The sequence below is a fragment of the Lissotriton helveticus genome, chromosome 12 (assembly GCF_964261635.1).
Source record: "Lissotriton helveticus chromosome 12, aLisHel1.1, whole genome shotgun sequence".
NCBI classification, from domain to species: Eukaryota; Metazoa; Chordata; class Amphibia; order Caudata; family Salamandridae; genus Lissotriton; species Lissotriton helveticus.
This window is the reverse complement of record NC_136073.1, coordinates 32,297,297-32,317,607: the sequence shown is the minus strand read 5'-3', so window position 1 is coordinate 32,317,607 and position 20,311 is coordinate 32,297,297. Positions and strand designations below refer to the sequence as shown.

At 48.6% G+C, this 20,311-nt stretch overlaps 1 protein-coding gene across 3 annotated transcripts in view; it reads left to right on the top strand.

Annotated features, from left to right (window-relative positions):
- Nucleotides 1-19,353, top strand: part of EPHB4 (EPH receptor B4) — a 108,430-nt gene extending 89,077 nt beyond the window's left edge. Inside the window, exons 10-16 of one of the 3 annotated variants that reach the window (XM_078669994.1) lie at nt 645-758; nt 1,325-1,572; nt 2,433-2,648; nt 5,698-5,847; nt 5,948-6,141; nt 13,229-13,384; nt 15,811-19,038. In XM_078669994.1, the coding sequence (XP_078526120.1) occupies nt 645-758; nt 1,325-1,572; nt 2,433-2,648; nt 5,698-5,847; nt 5,948-6,141; nt 13,229-13,384; nt 15,811-15,916 (1,184 nt within the window). In that variant the 3' untranslated portion in view covers nt 15,917-19,038. Of the gene's footprint in view, nt 1-644; nt 759-1,324; nt 1,573-2,432; nt 2,649-5,697; nt 5,848-5,947; nt 6,142-13,228; nt 13,385-15,810 lie in introns of all 3 variants that reach the window. The other 2 variants (XM_078669995.1, XM_078669996.1) reach the window with 2 other exon arrangements.
- Nucleotides 19,354-20,311: the final 958 nt, after the last annotated feature.

Here is a 20,311-nt window from a genome sequence, read left to right as displayed (position 1 = left end):
TTTTTTGTTGTTGGTGGGAGTCGAAGGACCTCCATTTCTCTCTAAGAACTCGAGTGCAGACTCTCACCGTACTTCTGCCACAGCTGTGAGGTATTCAGTCTCTCTTTAAGAACTCTTATCCACTGCTGATACTTTTCTGTGTTTTTTCCCCTGCTCTGAGACTACCAGGCCCGGGAGACTATATGGCCCATCCCATGAGGAGTAGGAAAGGGTACCGAGAAGCAACAAGTGCTATAGTGCTGTACTGGAAAGGGGGCTGGACTCATGGCTTCAGTCAGCAGTGTACTGGGCTTCAAGAGCCAGTATGGTTAACTTGTCCCTATAGCACTAGATTCCTGTACGTGGTAGGGGATCTAGGGACCCTTGGGCTGCTTTATCGTCAAATCTGTGCTGTCTGCCAGGAACCAGTTAGTTAGGCGGGACGTATGGAAACATGATCACCCTTGAGAACTGGGCAGCCACTAGACCATGAAACAGAAGACCCTGGGCTGGGATTAATATGACATAAAGTTAATGAGAAGGCGTTCTATCCACAGTTGTAGCCTTGAGCTTGGAAGAGACTTTCTTTGCGGCCCAGACACAGTTGCCCAAAGTTATTTGAGCCTTTGAGCTAAATGTGCTCTTGCCCTTTGCCCACTCCTCAGGCACCAAGGTCTACATTGATCCCTTCACGTATGAGGACCCAAATGAGGCAGTCCGTGAGTTCGCCAAGGAGATCGACGTCTCGTACGTGAAGATCGAAGAGGTGATTGGTGCAGGTGAGCACCTGGCATGGATGAGGGGGGAGGGAGTTTGGAACCCAATGAGGGTCAGTGTGAGGGCTCCCTATTGCTGTCAAGCCACAAACTTGCTTTTTTAGCCACCTGTTCCTCCACTAGTTTGTGCAGAGCCAACCTTCTCATCCCACACCACGCATACAGTGTGCTGCAAGTCACCCACCCCCCCATTAACCCCTGTGCCTCCCTCCCCACACAACCATGCTTCCTATCTCACCCTCTCCTTCCATCAGTCATCCCCCTTGTATAGTTCTGTGCCAGATTAAGGACGCACATGTAGAATACCTGTGTTCATGTTTTTTAAAGGGGGCAGTAGCAATAAACCACTTTATTAGAAGTGTTGCTGTTGATTATGGTCTGAATATTGAGTATCTATTGATGATTATCAGACAAGGTGAGGGATGTTTTGAAAGCGACATTGAATGCTATATCATGTGGTGTGTATTGCACACCTTGCAGACTGGGATTATAGGGGCAGCCATTTTGGAATGGTTCAGGTCAAAATGTGCACCTAACATCAGCGTTTTTCTCTTTGCCCCTTTATCTAGGTGAGTTTGGTGAGGTATGTCGGGGCCGCCTGAAGGTGCCAGGCAAGAAGGAGAACTATGTCGCCATCAAGACCCTGAAGGGGGGCTACACAGAGAAGCAGCGACGGGAGTTCCTAAGCGAAGCCAGCATCATGGGGCAGTTTGACCACCCGAACATCATCCGTCTGGAGGGCGTGATCACGAACAGCTGTCCTGTCATGATCATCACGGAGTACATGGAGAACGGGGCCCTCGACTCGTTCCTCCGGGTAAGCACCCACAGATGTAAATTATTCTGCTTTCTAACTCTGGGACAATTAGGTGGGAATCTGGTACGGTAAGAGATTCTCATTGAATCTCCATTCTATTCATCGAGTCATTAGATGACACGCTGCCTAGAAAGTGCGGCAGGTGAATTTTGGGAGTGGTTGCCTTGCGTCAGATCTGTTGTACTTTTCTTTCCCACATGGCACAGTTTTGCCCCCGCGTCCACGTTTGTTGTAGCACGCCCGCCCCGTAGAGGGACGGGAAGCTCCCCATGATGAAGCATGACACTATGGTATTTTTCAGTGTGTGAGGGGTATTTTACCAAACACAAAGTGTCCCCATCTCAATGTCTGGAGGGGCCTTACACCTCACTTTACCACTAAAAAAATCGTAGTCTTTTCAAACAGGAAAGCTAGAGCATTTTATCGAGGTAGAATCTTGTTGTTGATACATGGGTTCAAAGGACGACGGACGAGTCCATTCATTGAGCTGCTGATAAAGGACCACCCTGGACATAAGGGCGATTCATGAAAGCATTTATAAATGTGAGAATTAGTAATATAAGAGTTCTCTTTTACGTACTCAATTGTGCTTTTGTGAATTGAAACTTTCAACTCCCTACGAGTGAAAGTGGAAAAAGAGAACCATCCTTTCTATTTGTACTAATTGTAAATGAATAGGCCATGAATAGCCCCACTGAATTGACATTTTATATGCTTTGGGGCAAATTACAAAGGCATGTAAGAGTATGTAAAAGAGTACTACAGGAATACTCCTTTGTGTATATGGTGCTCCGTGTCTAGCCCATGATTGTAGCGCTCATTTCTTATCACGCCCTTTGTTCTGTTTCTCTCTTATTCAGTTGAACGATGGTCAGTTCACTCCCATCCAGCTGGTGGGCATGCTTCGGGGCATTGCATCGGGCATGAAGTACCTCTCAGACATGAGCTACGTCCACCGTGACCTGGCTGCCCGAAACATCCTGGTCAACAGCAACCTGGTGTGCAAGGTGTCCGACTTCGGCCTTTCGCGATTCTTGGAAGAAAACTCCTCTGATCCCACATACACTAGCTCTTTGGTAAGCTGGAGCCCCAAGGAATGGGATAGAGTGGGGGGTATACAGCCTTTACAACAAAACTTTTACAACGAACTACCATTACAACGCAACTTTTACAACGCAAACCATTACAACGCATAGCGCTGGGGGGCACTCTAGGATAGGGAATAGGTTTAATGTACTATCCAACACCTTCCCTACTATCCACGGGGACTGGAGTTGGAATAGTAAATTAAACTATTCACTATCCAGCGCCCAAAAGCATTATGCGTTGTAATGGTATGCGTTGTAAAACTTGCGATGTAAAGCTAGGCGTTGTAAAAGTATGCGTTGTAACGTCATACATCCAGAGTGGGGGTACAGTGGAGTGGCACTCTTTGGAAGGAAGGTTTATGAAATGCCTGTCAATAGGCTCTATTAGCCTCACCCCCTAAGAATAAATGATTTACTAGGGTGTAAATGAAATGCCTGTGAAACTTGTAGCCATCTGCAAGTATCTTTGGGGGAATTGACTTTGTGAGAAGCTTGATGTGATGTACTTAGTACACCTGACCCAAGAGTGATGAGCTTTGTATAATGTGGAACAAATGTTGGAGGAGTGTATGGTTTACAGGGTCATGTACATCCACAAATATACACTGTGGGTGTTCTTGGGGCACACAGACCCGGGGTGCCAATAGCTTGGGGTGCTGGGACTGACAACTTCAGGAGTCTGTGGTGCATGTAAAGAGCTTGGGGACATAAACAAATGAAGTGAGTGGCTTAGGTCCTGTGAACAAACAGCCTTAGAAGCTTGGGGTACTTGGCAGACATGGAGAAACCTTTGCACCTAGACTGTGTGAGTGCCTTGGGCATCATGGATGTAAGTCGATACCCCAACCACACCAGAATGGCAGACACTCAACCTAAAAACAAGGCATCCTGGCAGTACTTCGATACCTATTCGGAAGAAGCAATACACAAACTGCTCTGCACCTTGAAGCCCTCTAATCACCTCACAGACCCTCTACCTGCTAATGCTGTAAAAGACTTTATCCCCTTGCTCCTCCCTCTCTGGACCAAGATCATCAACAGCTCTTTGCAACAAGGCCACATTCCAGACTCCCTTAAGGTGGGGCAAGTCACGCCTATACTCAAGAAACCTACAGCTGATCCGTCTGACCTAAACAACTATCGGCCCATCACCAATATCCCCACCCTGGCCAAACTGCTGGAGAAATGTGTCCAACTCCAACTAACAAAACACATTGATCAATTTGACCTCCTCAACCCTCATCAATCAGGCTTCAGAGCGAAACATAGCACTGAAACAGCTATGACACACATAATTGATGACGCCCTCCAAATTCTGGATCGCAATGAGTCCTGCCTCCTCATCCTTCTTGACCTCTCGTCTGCATTTGACACGGTCAAACATGAGAACTTGCTGGAGCTGCTAAGTACTAGAATGGGGCTATCGGGAACTGTTCTCAAGTGGTTTTCGTCCTTCCTTCACAACCGGTCTCAGAGGTTCAAGATCGACAATGTGCTATCTACACCTGTACCTGCAGATCTAGGTGTTCCACAAGGATCCACCCTCTCCCCTACACTGTTCAACCTCGTTATGGAACCGCTCGCCACCTTGCTTCAAGCATCCAATGTTCAATTCCATATGTACGCCGATGACACACAACTCTATCGAAAGTTACAATCCCCGGAAGATATCAAACATCTGAATTCCACGCTTATTAACATCCAATCTTGGCTGGCCGATAATCACCTCAAACTAAATGCTCTGAAAACTGAGTTCCTACTCATCTCACCCCCGGCGAAAATCTCCACCACCCAAACCTGGCTCAACAACCTAACAGCACTCAATGTCCAACCTACCATCGTGGACTCGGCGAAATCCCTAGGCATCACACTCGACGCCAAGCTCAACATGCAGCAGCACGTCAGCAAAGCCACAAAAGCAGCTAATTTCCAAATTAACACGCTGAGGAAAATTAAACCCTTCCTCCCGGCCAAAGACTTCCAAACTGCTGTACAAGCTTTAGTCATCCCTCGAATAGACTACGGAATTGCGACCCTCAGCGGTCTCCCGCTATCCACAACAGCACCCTTAAGAGCCTCCCTGAACGCTGCCGCGAGACTCATTACTGGCTCTAGAAAGCATTCGCACATATCCCCAGACTTAAAGTCTCTAAAATGGCTGCCTTTTGAAGCCAGAATACAGCTAAAAATTGCAGTTATGACACACGCGGCCGTGCACCACAAGGCACCCAACTACCTCGCTCAAAAGCTGTCTATATCAGGAGGTTCGAGATCCAATAGGAGCACAAAAAATCTACTCCTGAAACCTCGTAGATTCCGGAAAGTGAAAACTTACAAGCGCTCCTTCTCAGGAATGGCACCCAGGATCTGGAATGCGCTCCCTCCTGAAACCAGGATGATCTCCTCCACTGCACTCTTCAAGAAAGAGGTGAAAACCATCCTTCTGGCCAAGATCTCCTGATCGTTATAGATGTTGGTTCAGAGACTCTGCATGGCTTTGTATCACTGCTCACCCTATCCCCTGGCACTATACTCTACTTGTTGGGGGCACTACTACGCTACGCTCTTACTACCGACCAAGATATGATACATGTTGGTTTACTGATCCACCTGTACACCTCTGTAGTGGGATCAATGATTTGTGCTGTCCTATATTACTTCCTTACCTGATTGTATATGGATTGGTTTTATGTATGTTTTTATTATCCATGTTATTACCATGTTATTGACTATTATACTGATCCCATTATCTCTGTTGACTCCTACTGCCCCTTCCCTGTCTGTGTGAAGCGCTCTGATATCTGTAAGGATCCTGCTCGCGCTATATAAAACTTTGAATAAATAAATAAAATAAATTGGCAGGAATTTAGGACACCGAGGCAGGCTTTGTGAGGAGCTTGGAACATGGACACTGAGTAGCCTGGGGCATGGAGAATGTGAGGAGCCAGTGGCCCATGGACAGGTTTGATAGATTGTGCAGCCATTGAAAAATCTAACCATCAGTGCCTTCAAATTGTCATTTTGTTTCTTTGTGCAGGGTGGAAAAATTCCCATCCGGTGGACGGCGCCCGAAGCCATTGCATTCCGGAAGTTCACATCGGCTAGTGATGTCTGGAGCTACGGCATCGTCATGTGGGAGGTGATGTCGTTCGGCGAGAGGCCTTACTGGGATATGTCGAACCAAGACGTAGGTGTCCACTGTGTTGTCTTCATACTCTTGATCATAGTGTCCATCCACCAGGTCTTGTTTGTTGATAAGTCTGTTTTGGTCTTTTCCCCTGGTGCAGGTGATAAATGCCATCGAACAGGACTACCGACTGCCTCCGCCCACCGACTGCCCCACCTCGCTGCACCAGCTCATGCTGGACTGCTGGCAGAAGGACCGCAACGCCCGGCCGCGCTTTGCCCAGATTGTCAATGCTCTGGACAAGCTAATCCGCAACCCAGCCAGCCTGAAAGTGGTGGGACGCGACAATGGCGGGTAAGCTGCTTTCACACTGCCACAAAGCTTGTTATGTCAGAATTACACTGCCAGTACACATCTCTGCCTCTGTGTTTGAGACTGTGTGTGACTGTCACATGCACCTTCAAAGCTGCACGTGTCAGTACCAACCTCTGAGTACCAGTACCTGTAGGTGCCGCCCTGGTTGTGTACTCGTGAAAATGTAGGTATGCAAGGGGAGCCATGTTTTGGTTGTTAAGTATAATGTAGGCAGGTTGTGGTTTAGTGCTATTGTGTAGAAAGAAGTGTTGCCTAGTGGCATATGTTGAATATTGGAAGGGCGTGGTATTCTGCTGAACCTTTAATGAGAGTTTTGCAGAGTTTTCTGCACTCCACGGAGCTCGCGGAGTGCAGCATCGTTTTTTCCCCACTGGCGCTCGCAAATGGTAAGTTCGCAATCATGAGCTGCCGCTCGTGTAGAATTTCTACCCGAGCGGCATGAAGACCTGCGCGAACCGCAGTTCGCACTGCACTCTTCCACCTGCGGAATTCCGCAGAGTTTTTGGGTAACTTCACGGAGTTCCGCGTAGCAAAACTCCGCTAACTACTCCCGGTGCTGCTCTTTATAGGGCAGACTGTGTGTACCAAAGACATACCCTGGTTGCCCTACAACCTGAGACCAAGAGGAATAAAGACATCTACAGAGGACCTGGCAGCTTCATTGAACCTATAGTATGGGAGTGATTCGATGAAATTTAGGAATAAAATAGAAGAGCATTACTGAAATAAGAGGTATCTTCTGGGGAACACATTCGCTGGATTAAAGAGGAAATTTAGGTTAACAGATTAAATTCCTGTGAATCCAGCCCTATATGAGCATTGGGTTAAGTTTGAGAAAACTTGGTGATGGTGGATTTAAATTTTTTTAAAGTATTTTTGAGTTTATTCTCCATTACCGTGGCCTCTTGTACAACAGATTCGCATGTACGAGATAAGCATGTTGAAAGTCGCTGGCTGGATCCAGATTGAACTGAAAGGCCCTAGTTCAATAAAGGGCCACCGGCCTTCCTTTCCCAGTAACATGTCAAACGAATATGGGATAATGCACCCACTCACCCCATGCTGAATGAGCGAGTAGTTTGGGATAACGAATGAAGGCGTTTGTTGCCCAGACCCAAGATTCTAATATGTAGTAGAAGATGCAAGGTGTGTGAACTCCATACCGAATAGGAGTTTTAATATTGGGCAATAAGATCGACTCTACCGAGTTATAGATTTTATTTTATTTTTGTTAAAAAAAATTGGTACTGACATAAAATGTAAGATTTCGAAAAATTGATGAAAGGTTCACTTTATGTTGCTTTTTTACGTACATAAAATCAAATCGAAATGATTTCTTTTCTTATTGCTTTTTAAAAATTATATACAGACTTAAGACTTATCGGGAGATTTACCACCCACTCAAAAACAGTAGCCCCACCCATTCTTTATCAAGTCCTGCTTACAATGACAACCCCAGTGCATTCTGGGGTTTGAAATAATCGTCTCTCTGTACCATATTTCGCCTTACCACAGTCTCTCTTACTCATAGACATGCGACTCAAAATGGACGCCTCTTGAGTCCCTCGGAGACGTACTTCCAGCCCTCCTGTTGTGTTGCTCCCATGTGCCCTTACACTCATTGCGGAGACTGAGAACAGGGCGTCTGGTGCCTTGGAGAATGAATATTGTACCTCAGGGGGGAAATACTCACTCCCTAATTGTGATGGGGGGGGGGGGTCTTATGCATTTCAGCACCGGGCCAGCTCTGAGAGCAAACTGGCTGAGCTGGAAAGTGTCTTGGTCTATGTTGGACATCGTCCGTCCCAGATGTGGAACGTTGCCTCCCTGGCACCCCTGCATTCACAGACACTGCCCTGGGCGAGAAGGGGGCTTCGTGCCATTCAGGCACACCATAGACACCCTTTAGCTGAGGCACCGTGAACCCTCTACTGGCAAGCAACATACTTCTCACAAAGTCTCTGATGGCCCCTCTTCAAGGTCAGCACTGCCCGGGAAAGAATCACCACACTGCTCCCCAACTCTTTTAGTCTGGGGGTCTCACGGGGCTCGCCAAACGGCTCCCCAATTCTTTCAGCCTAGGGGCCCCACAAGGCTCAGCACACTGCGCCCCATTTCTTTCAGTCTAGGGGTCCCATGGGGCTTGGCACACTGCTCCCTTCTCTTTCAGTCTGGGGGTCCCCCAGGGCTCAGCACACTGCTTCCATCTCTTTCAGTCTAGGGGCCCCACAGGGCTAAGCACACTGCTCCCTTCTCTTTCAGTCTGGGGGTCCCCCAGGGCTCGGCACGCTGCTCCCCTTCTTTTTCAGTCTGGGGGTCCCCCAGGGCTCGGCACACTGCTCCCCATCTCTTTCAGTCTGGGGGTCCCTCCTGTCTCGCACACTGCTCTGCTCCCAGACTCTCGGGGGCGCCCTCTTCCAGGCCAGCGCCCCCCAGCACGGGGCTCCAGTCTGGCGGGCTCCTTGCCTGGAGGTCGCAGTTCACGAAGATGGCGGACAGGAAGGGAGGCTGCAGCCCGGAGGGGAAGCGCCTGTCAGAGCCGCGGCCTCGAGTGTCTGGAGCCGGATCAGTGGACGTGCGAGCGGGGCTGGCACCGTGCCCACTGCCCGCTGAGAGGGACGAGGGTGGCACATGAGCCCGGCCAGGCAGATCCGTGTCCAAGGGACGGTGACGGCGTGTCCAATCCCTTTAGTGTGGCAGGAAATACGCGGGAATGTAAATATCCCACTTTCATCCCTTCATGAGAGCTTTCCTTTCAGTGAGGCGAGGGAACTCAGGCACCAGGAGGTGGCGAAGGGGCCCGCTCTCACTCACGCGGCTCCGTTGAGGTTGGACCCCGTGCCTGTTGGCTCACAAGACTCGTTACCAGTCTAACCCCTCCTGGAGCTTCTGGTCAGAGCCTGAAATCCTTGGAATCCATCGGCGTCCAATGCATGCTTTTCTCAGCCAGTGAGGAAACACGCGCCTTGAAGCCAAGGCACTTCTAAAGAGGAGTAGCCCATGCCAAGGCCGGCCACAGAGCCCTCGTCAGTAGTGGCTGGTGTTCCCGGTCATTGTCCTGGGATGCTCTGGCAATGGTCGCATTATCACCATTCATCTGCACTGCACACAGCGCCACACGCTACTTGTGTTCATTCGAGGCGCTCTTACTTCTGCTCGGGCTTCAGGTCCTGTATTTGCTGCCGGCATCATGTCGCATGATGTCTGATAATCTACCCACCTCTTGCAGGGGTTGCCTAGGTGTTTTTATGCTGCACTTGTGCACTTATTTCCGGCTGGAGTAGTGCCCCGTGCTCAGGAATGGAGTTGCGATTTTTGCAGAGAGCTGAAGTTGGGCCTTAGGGGCAGGGAGGAATTGTTCTAAATGTTCAGGAGTGGAGTGAGGCCTCGTAGTCACAGCTGGAGCTGGGCCTTGTGCTTGGGGTTGGAATCGAGCACCGTGCTTGGCGGCTGGATTCAATTCTCATGCTCTGGGATGGATTGGACCTCATGCTCGAGCTGGAGTCGAGCCTTAGGTTCGGAGCTGAGTTGGGCCTCGTATGTGGGTTGGAGTTGGGCCTTGTGCTTGGGGTTGGAGTCGAGCATCGTGCTAGAGGCTGGAGTCGATCCTTGCGCTCCAGGCGGGAGTCAAGTCTCATGCTCTGGGGTGGAGTCGGACCTCATGCTCAAAGCTGGAGTCGATCATCATGCTAGAGGCCGGAGTTGAGCCTTGAGCCCAGGGCCGGAGTTGAGCCTTGAGCTCAGGGCTGGAGTTGAGCCTTCTACTTGGAGCTGGAATTGATCCTTGTACTCATGGATGGAATTGATCCTTGTGCTCAAGGATGGAGTCGATCCTTGTACTCATGGCTGGAGTCAATCCTTGTACTCAGGGCTGGTGTCGAGCCTCATGCTCGGGGCTAGAGTTGGGCCTCGAGCTCATGGCTGGAGTCAAGCTTCATGCTCAGGGATGGAGTTAAGCCTCGTACTCAGGGCTGAGTCAATCCTTGTACTCAAGGCTGGAGTCGATCCTTGTACTCGAGGCTGCAGTCGAGCCTCGTACTCGAGGCTGAGCCTATCCAGGTACTCGAGGCTGGAATCGATCCTTGTACTCGAGGCTGGAGTTGAGCCTCCTACTCAAGGCTGGAATCGATCCTTGTACTGGAGGCTGGAATCGAGCCTCGTACTCAAGGCTGAGTCTATCCCGGTACACGAGGCTGGAGTTGATCCTTGTACTCAAGGCTGGAGTCGATCCTTGTACTTGAGGCTGGATTCAATCCTTGTACTCCAGTCTGGATTTGATCCTTGTACTCCAGGCTGGATTTGATCCTTGTACTCCTGGCTGGATTCGATCCTTGTACTCGAGGCTGGATCCGATCTTTGTACTCGAGGCTGGATCCGATCTTTGTACTCCAGGCTGGATTCGATCCTTGTACTCCAGTCGATCCTTGTACTCCAGGCTGGATTTGATCCTTGTACTCCAGGCTGGATTTGATCCTTGTACTCCAGGCTGGATTCGATCCTTGTACTCCAGGCTGGATTCGATCCTTGTAATCGAGGCTAATTCGATCCTTGTACTCCAGGCTGGATTCGATCCTTGTACTCCAGGCTGGATTCGATCCTTGTACTCCAGGCTGGATTCGATCCTTGTACTCCAGGCTGGACTCAGACCTCGTGCTTGAGGCTGGAGATGATCCTTGTACTTGAGGCTGGATTCGATCCTTGTACTCGAGGCTGGATTCGATCCTTGTAGTCGCGGCTGGATTCGATCCTTGTACTCGAGGCTGGATTCGATCCTTGTACTCCAGGCTGGATTTGATCCTTGTACTCCAGGCTGGATTTGATCCTTGTACTCCAGGCTGGATTTGATCCTTGTACTCATGGCTGGATTCGATACTTGTACTCCAGGCTGGATTCGATCCTTGTAATCGAGGCTGGATTCTATCCTTGTACTCCAGGCTGGATTTGATCCTTGTACTCCAGGCTGGATTTGATCCTTGTACTCCAGGCTGGACTCAGACCTCATGCTTGAGGCTGGAGATGATCCTTGTACTCGAGGCTGGATTCGATCCTTGTACTCGAGGCTGGATTCGATCCTTGTACTCAAGGCTGGATTCGATCCTTGTAGTCGAGGCTGGATTTGATCCTTGTACTCCAGGCTGGATTCGATCCTTGTACTCGAGGCTGGAGTCGAGTCTCGTTCTCAAGGCTGGAGTCAGCCCTCATGCTTGAGGCTGGAGTTGGACCCCAGGCGTGGTTCTGTAGCCAGGTTCTAGTTTGGGTAATGGTATCAGTGCTGCATTTGGCTACTGTAAATCTCAGGGTGTAGTTGTGATGGCAGACACTTGGGTGGTGAGAGTAAGGAGCATGTCAGTGTGTGGCACGATGGAGCAGGGCTCCATAGGTTTATATCCAAGGTCAGGTTAGGACAGCCAGGGCAGGTTAGGACAGCCAGGCCTTCCCAGTGCCTCCTGCCGCCCTCGCCGCACGGCACATCCACAGAAGTGAGCAGAGCCTGCAAAGAAGAGATTAGTTGCAGGCCTGAGGTCCAGGACACCGTGTCATGTCTGCCCTCACTGCCCCCTTACCACCGCCTGCCCTCCCATGGGATTCGCACATTCCTCGCCATGGCTGTTTGTGAGCAGCCTTTGATAGGATGCAGCTGTCTGTGAGCTCAGCCTGCATCATGGGCTTATTAAAACTCTGCTCGCCTTCTGTCACCACCCCTCCCGATGCGAGGGTCTCCCCTTACACACTACCCTTTATCACCGTCTCTCCAAATCTGAGGGTCTCCCCATACACACTACCCTTCTATCACCGTCTCTCCCACTCCGAGGGTCTCCCCTTACACCCTACCCTTCTATCACCGTCTCTCCCACTCCGAGGGTCTCCCCGTACACCCTACCCTTCTATCACCGTCTCTCCCACTCCGAGGGTCTCCCCGTACACCCTACCCTTCTATCACCGTCTCCCCCACTCTGAGGGTCTCCCCATACACACTACCCTCTATCACCGTCTCCCCCACTCTGAGGGTCTCCCCATACACACTACCCTCTATCACCGTCTCCCCCACTCCAAGGGTCTCCTTTACACCCTACCCTTCTATTACTGTCTCTCTCACTGCAATGGTCTCCCCGTGCACCCTACCTTCTTTCAAAGAGAGAACCTAGGCTTTCCATGCACACATACACACACATACCCTCATGCATGCGTGCATACATAAACATACATACCTACATGAATTGTTTTCCTATTGGCTGCAAGGTGTGTCCTCCCACCTCTCATGGAGTGCATGAGATCCTTCTCTACAGATAGCAAGTGTCACTCTAGCAAGCCGTGTTTTTTCCCCGTTTCATTGTAGGCAAGTAGGTCCCGGGTCTCTCCTCAGCCTATTTCCTCTCTGTGATACCACTGTCTCAATCCACTTTGTGTTTGGTCTTTTTTCCTCTTACCTGCCATTTTATAAAAAGATTCAATACTACAGGTATTCTTCTGCTGTTTTTAAAATTTCAACAAAGTGTACACTTTTGTGATTTTTCAAATCTCCAGCTAGGGTGTAGTTATAGATTCCTCTCGAAGGCTCCAGAACCTTCTCATAGAGCCGGGTGGGGGTGGGGGGTTCTAGCACCCAGCCCTTGTATGCCTTACATAGTGACTTTTCGTGGAACCTTGGGCACACCCTTTAACCTCCTTGTGCTTCAGGTCTCCAACCAAAAGTGGCCTCAAAGTTTGTGAAACACCACGGAGAGCCATATTTGATCAAATTTTCAAGTGGAATAGTGTAAAACTGGTTGCATCAGAAACAAGACTCGACTTGGGCCATTGGCGTATCATGGTGAAACCAAGGGTGATCCGAGCAGTTAATAATTGTGCTATCATTTTGTTTTGCAACCAAAAGGCTGTGTGACGCCACTTCAGTTAAATCTATGTTTGATTATTCTCTCTTTTCCTCAGATCTCTCTTGGTGTCTTCTACTTCTGCTGTTCTAGAGTTGTCCTCACTGATCCCACTTCTGACACCATTGTGTAGCTTCCACCTCCTCTGTCTGTGTGTGTGTGTAACTCTTGGCTCCCTCTCTCCTTCCCTGCAGACCTTCCCACCCCCTCCTGGACCAACGCCTCCCTCACTATTCCACCTTCGGCTCAGTGGGCGAGTGGTTGCGGGCCATCAAGATGGGGCGGTACGAGGAAAACTTTGCCAACGCGGGTTTCAGCTCCTTCGAGTTGGTCAGCCAAATATCCACTGAGTGAGTAACTTTGGCAGCCGTATTGCCCCTGCACCTCATTCCATCTCTTGATTTGCTGCCACAACCCAGTCCATAACTCTAAGTCTTCCCATGTCACAAACACCAGAAATACAGGGAGGCATCCGACACATAGCTGGCACTGCCCCGCGTAGAACTTCCGGAAGAGTCCGGAGGACTTTGACTTAAAATCTTGTCTACCTGTTGTATCTGTTGTTGCTCTTTCCTTGAATTGCCTGTCACTGTTTCCAGTCTCTCTCTTGCCCTTCTTCTCGTAGCCCAAGTTTCCTTCTGTCTGTCTACCCTCTTTTTTTTAAAACCTCAGTTATTCCTCTTTTCTGGTTCCTCCAAGTTGGTTTTATCTTTCACTCTGTCTCCATCTCACTGGTTCTTCAGATTTCACCTTGCTCTGTCTTCTCTTCTTGTTCCTTTCCTCTCTTTAGCGCTGTTTTTTTTGCTTGTTGTGTCTCTATCTCTTGCTTTCCTATGTTTCTCTCACTTGGCCTGTGATTTTCTCTCTACAGCTGCTGAGGGAAACAATATTTGTGTTTTTTAAACGATGCACTAGTAGTTGAATTTTAGAACATTTAAATGCTTGATGAAAGCAACAAAGTGTGAAGCGGGGACGGTGACCACCTGTTTGCATTTTCATTGGTTGGAGGGCAAACTAGAATTTAATGTTCTAGCATTCCCAGAGAGTGTGGAGTGTGTCCATTTCAGTCCTTTGTTTCTCTTTCTTTTCTCTTTCTTACTTGCCCTCTCATACTCTGTCTTAGCTGTTCCTCTCGTTTGTGCTTTCTCTCGCTTTCTCTGTTTCTCTTAATTTACACTCAGTCTCCTGTCCTCTCATCTCTTTTCCCTCTCTCCTTCTCCCTCTTCCTCTCCTCTCCTCCAGTCTGTCCTCAGTCCTTTAGGCCCAGAGGCATGAAAGGAAAATCTGGTCGCAAAGGGGCAGACTCTCAGAATCTGCCCCTTTGCGACCGGTATTTTTGCATTTGGGATGCATCATCCCAAATGCAAAAATCACAATTTAAGGAATCTCAAAATTGAGATTGAGATGTGTGTGCACAACATATGTGCACAGATTAATTTCAGAGGTGCAACAGGGTGTCCTTTGGACACCCCTGCACCCTTGAAATTGCATTCTCAATTTGCGATTCGCTAATTGCTAATCGCAAATTGAGAATGTCTTCAAAGGCCCATAGGAATGGATGGGGAGGTATTCCTTAATTGCTAGTCGCAATTTGCTAGTCGCAATTAAGGAATATTAAGAAATTGCAATTTTTTTAGCGATTTCTTCATGCATCGCATTTTGCTATTCCTTATTAGCGAATCCTTATTTTTCGCTAATAAGGAATCGCAAAATGGATGCTTGATGCATCTGGGGGTTAGTCTCTTGACCTGCTACCTCCTTAACTCCCTCCTTTCCCTACTGGCTTTCCTGTTCCCTTCTTCCCAGTCTTTTCATGTCCTTTCATATTCTGCCTTCACTCTCTCCTCAGCAGCTCTCCCCTCACCACACCCCACCATCCATTTTGTGCCCTTGTACCTCCTGCCCAGGTCATTGCAGTCCCTGCACTCTCTTCTCTGGCGTCTTTGCACTCTCTTGACCCCTTCACCCTTCTGTCTGTGCATCACACTCTCTCCCCCTCCCTCTTTTGCCAGCTTCTCTCTCCTCGCTCTTTTTCTTCTGGTTTCTTTCCCGTTGTCCTTTCTAAATCCTCTCTTCAAACCATGTGCAGCTGTCACAACTCGGCACCGGATGCTAGAGGGTTTGCTGAAGGTCACACAGAGGGCGTAGCAGAGCTGGGATTAAACCGATGCACAGGGTCTTTGTTACTAAGGTCAGAGAGAGTCATGGGCACAGATGTGGGCACTGTCAGGTTCCGGGGCCACTTAGACATATTGCAGGTCACATTGAGGGTTAGAGCCAGAGCAGGGGGAGAGATTATTAGACCCTAGGTCTAATGTTGTGTTACTTTGCTCCATATAAACAGTCTCATCTTGCGGGCGCTAGTGAATGGGGTTGTGTAGGGAGGGTAGAGGCACAGATGCACCAGGGGTACCCAGTGTCCAGGTACAGTATGGCACCTGGAGCAGGAAACCTGGGGCAGCAGTGACACCTACTGGCCACTTGAAGTATGCAAGCAGCAGAGGTACAGAGTAGCCCTGCAGTCTGCTTCCCTACCAGAGAGTTCACTGTTGCACCATCTTACGTTTTATGGTCGCCGGTGGAGAAAATGGTGCCATGACACAGGGTGGCTCAAGACCTCTGCAGACAAGCAGATACCGGCTGGAGTGTACAAGGAAAGGTTTTGCGGCAGGTTGACCCTAGGCAGGCCATTCTGAGAACTGTATTGTGTGTTGCTGAAGGCCAAGTAGCCGAAACATTATCTAACTCATTATCTCTCTCTCTCTCTCCTGTGCAGGGACTTGCTCCGAGTTGGGGTGACGTTGGCCGGCCACCAGAAGAAGATTATTTCAAGTGTGCAGAACATGAGGGCACAAACCAAACCCACCTCTGTGCGATACTGACTCGCCGACCCTGGGCAAGCAGAAACCTGTTTTGAAGTCACATGACTTTGCCTTAGACCAGACCATGCTCTGAAAAGCAGAAAATCCACAGTCCTGGCTGCTGGGGCGAAGTGGGTTTCGAGGGCTGAACAGGATAGAGGATGGATACCAGGTCACACACCCGACTGGGCAACTAAAGACGCCATGGAAGCAGCTACGAGGCATCTTGGGAAAGTAAGGGCCTTTGGAAGTTCCTTGGCAATGGAAGGAAGTTGCATGACTTTATGGCCCTACCTCTTCCTCAGAATCTTCGTTCGCAACTGTAACGTCGCCCAGGAATGGAACGCCCACCTCAGGCACTCGTTAACCTCTGGGGAGTTTCTGGGCACACCACCATCACCAGGACCTCCTGTTTGGAGCATCTAGTCGTCCCATGCTGAACTCGAAGCTTACCCTCACCTCAACCTGCAGCCATGCCTGGCGGGGCCCGGTACTCCAGTGAAATCCAACGAAGAGTGCACAACTGGATTTGAAGGGATGGACAGCACCTCCTGCAGGCAAACAGGAAAAAAAGCACCTCCTGTTTGAGTGCTTCACTTAGGAAAGCCTTGTAACCCGATGATGGGGCAGTCTCATCAGAAGGTTCTGCCTCTGGCGAGGAGGGAACTGCTAAGCCCTCGCCTTCATCCCTAATGCCAAAGAAACAAAGAAAGTTGGCTTCTTGTGCCATCGCGGTCTAAGGAAGCAGCTGTGATGTCACAACAGTGCCGCCAAGGTTACGTCATAACAGTGGGAGGAGCACCTTCATATTGAAGGCTCTCTGCCTTTCCATGAACCAAATTATGCGTAAACCTAAAGTCTTTTTAGAGGGGAGGCTCTGAGATGGTGACGCTGTTTTTTTTTGCTTCGACCACACTGACAATGCTGCTGTTGTTTCATCATTCGGAACAGACGGCGGAAGGAGCAAGTAGAGTGAGGACATATTTCTCATGATTTCTCCACATAAGACGGACAATGTATTTTGAAGCTCTTGGCAACGCATTTTCTTGTCTGCATCTGGTAGTGGCCAGCGTTCATGACAGGGTGGAGGCCATGTTGGCGACCTAAACCTATGCTGAGGCTGCTGTTTGTTACCAAAAAAAATGTGCATTTTACTGGGACAAAATTGTGAAAATGCTGGCCAGAGTTGTATCCAGTACACATTCAGCCCCATGATGCACACTGATATCGAAAATCTCCATGACGCAAAACTTTACCTGCATGCCCATACACACATGGAATCCATTAACGCCTAGATCCCACCTTATTGTCTTTTTTCCCCTTTGAGGAAGTGCTTCCAAAGTCTCTGGTGCTATTTTCTGAGCGTCTGTCATTTTAAGTTTCAAGTTACTTACATTTAATGAATGGCTGCCATTTTGTCAGTGGTTGCCATTTTATGAGCGGCGGCCATTTTGTGCATCGTTGCCCAGCCTTTAATGTTTATTAATTGCACACAGCCTTGCAGGAACGCGAACAATTCAGGAGGCAATCTTCAATTGAAGAGAAAGCTCAAAAATCCTCTTGGATGTTCAGTATCGTTCTTAAACTGAGGTTGGGCATGTACAGGGGCGTGGGGGGTGGGTATAAAAACAGTACAGCAAATGTGAGACATTTTCCTGCTTGCTAGTGATTGGTGGATGTGAGCTTAACACCTGCTTATTTTAATTGGCTGGTAAAGTTATACTACCTCAAAATAACCTGTTTGGCCAACTGGGTTCTTGTCCTCTGCTTGTCTGACTAGTGAATTCCGTGCTTTGTTGCCCATCATTGGCAACTCCAAACTCTCCTGCCTTTTACCAACCAAAACGTTGTCATTGCTAACCTTCCTATTTCAGCGATGTCTAATTGGTGAATATCACACTTATGTGCAGGTTACCGGTTATGTGTGATTTACGAGCAATTTGATTTGCCAGTTCCATGCCTACCTGCCTATGTCCAGCCATTTGATTGGTCATTTCTGTTTACTTACTTGTTGCCACTGGAATTTTATTGGTAAATTCCAACTGCACCTTGTCATTTTATTGGCACTTACAGAAATGTAGCATCCTTTTCGATTGGTTGTTTCCTTGTGTCTGGCTGCACCTCATTTGAGTGGTGAACTCCTCGCCATTGCTATGTGCATTCCTTTTATGGTGCAGACGCTTTTTGCAGACATATTGCTAGGCTTATAACGCATTTAGTGGGCGAGGAAAGATATCTTTTAGAAAAGGTCTTTTTCTCCTACAAAAATTAGGGAATCTTCCCTCCCTCTGCCTACTCGGACATACACACACATACTAACCATGCAAACTTTATCCGCACACACACACGTGCTCGGCCATGCATCATTTCCAGCATACATGTATGTGACGATCTCAAACATACACCCGCTCATACGTGTGCTGTCATTTACACATGTATACTTTAACAACGCATGTATACTTTAACACATACAATTTCTGTTAGATACTCACTCTGTCATAGCCTGTCACCCATACATACACTTGTGAACAAGTGCATACACTGAACCCACATTCGCACAAGCATCGCACACAGACACACACGCGGTTTCTCAAACACACACAACTCCTGTCCACTCACACATACACATAAAGAGCTGTTGAATGTGCGCTTTGTCCTGTTTGAGACATTTCTTGCTCTCAGGAGGGCCCCCTCCCTTCCTTCCCGGTCTCCCCCACGCCCAGGTGGGTCAGTTTAATGGGGCGGGGAGGAGGAGGTTGGCAGGAAATAACAGGAAAAGGACCGGAAGTCCAGACCCTAGTAACAGCACTGAACAAACAAAGCCTAATTGTCAGGACACAATCCATTTGGGAGACGAGGAGAGTAATTTTGGGGGGCATCCAGAAATGTGCTGAGGTGAAAGGTCAAGGGTGGAGTGGCAGTACAGTCGCATAGGGCGTCCTTCCTGTCACCTTACCCTTCAATGTGTAGACAACGACTAATCAGGCACCTTTTAGACAATGACCAATCAGACACCTCCATTTCCTGGCTCGTGCCTGGATACGTGACTTGGCGTCGGACGCTCGCGTCCTGCACTGGCGGAATTTTACCACTGGGTATAAGGGGGAGGAGCAAGGATCCTCACCCTGACCCCAAAAATAAAATAATAACATAGGCATAGGAAGGAATCTCAGGTAGATTTTAATAGAAACTCATTATGTCTCGCCAGAAGCCCCCATCGGCCAATCCACTCTCCCTTTGCACATGGCGGCCGTGCCTTACAAAGGACTTATGCACCCTTTGGCGCCAAAGCTTCTACCTTGACAAACTTCCTGCGGCCAATGAAATGCTGCGGCTGCTACCAGAATAGCTAACCTGTAAAAGGTTCTGTATATACATTGTTCATAACGTTAGTAATATTTTTAAATGTCTTTTTTAATTAAATTATTTGTTAATAAAATAAAGATTGTGTCTTTGGATTTTTCGTTCACTCATTTCATGGTCAGACACTAATAAGGGTTGAATTGATTTTGGAAAAAAAACTGTTTCTTGGAAATAGGCATGCCATTTACAGGAGACCGGCGCCCAAAGGTGGGAGCTTCCGGGGGAAGCGTGCCAACGTCACAGGAAGGACACCAAATGGTGGGTCGTCGACGCCCACCTGGGCTACGGAAAAAAAACCAGAAAAAATACTACGATTCTGGACCCAACCACTAGACCGCGGAATAATGCACAGCATAGTGAATCCAGAAAGATTCACACTGCAAAACGTTCCCTTTTTCCTATCGCGTGGTGAACCGGCTGTATGGCTCTGCAATGTGATCCGCTGGCGATTGCTTGAATTCCCGAGGTTGATAAAAACGAGTACCATTGTCTTGTGCAGTAGTAACATTCGCTATTACAGCGCTGCGTTCATTGTTCGTTATTTTACAATTCAAGAAGTAGGTTTTTCAGCTTCACTCTTTTCTGGATTCACATGCTATGCACTATTCCACCATCTAGTAGTTGGACCTAAAATTGATCTTTGTAATGTCTCCTCTCGCTTTTTTTTGGGGGGGGGGGCGAGGTTTGGGTGTCGTCAATTCTTTATTTTGTGCTGTGTCCCTCCTTGTGTGATGTCAAACATATGCCCCGAAAACACTTCTACGTACATCCTCAGATTCTTTTTTCTGCTGTTGGGTTACACAACAAAACAATGTCTTACTCAAAGTGTTTCACCCTGAGCAGAGTTAGACACTAAATCATTATTGTTTTGCTGCGTGAATCTTTTTGGGATTCACATGCTATGCATTATTCTGCCATTTAGTGGTAGGGCCTGGAATTGTCTATTTTTGTTTCACTTCCTGTCGCGTATCCTCTGAAGATGGCCGACCGTCCAGTCTCTTCTGTCTTGTGAAGTATAGCTTGAGTATTTTGTCCATCATATCCCCCTTCTGC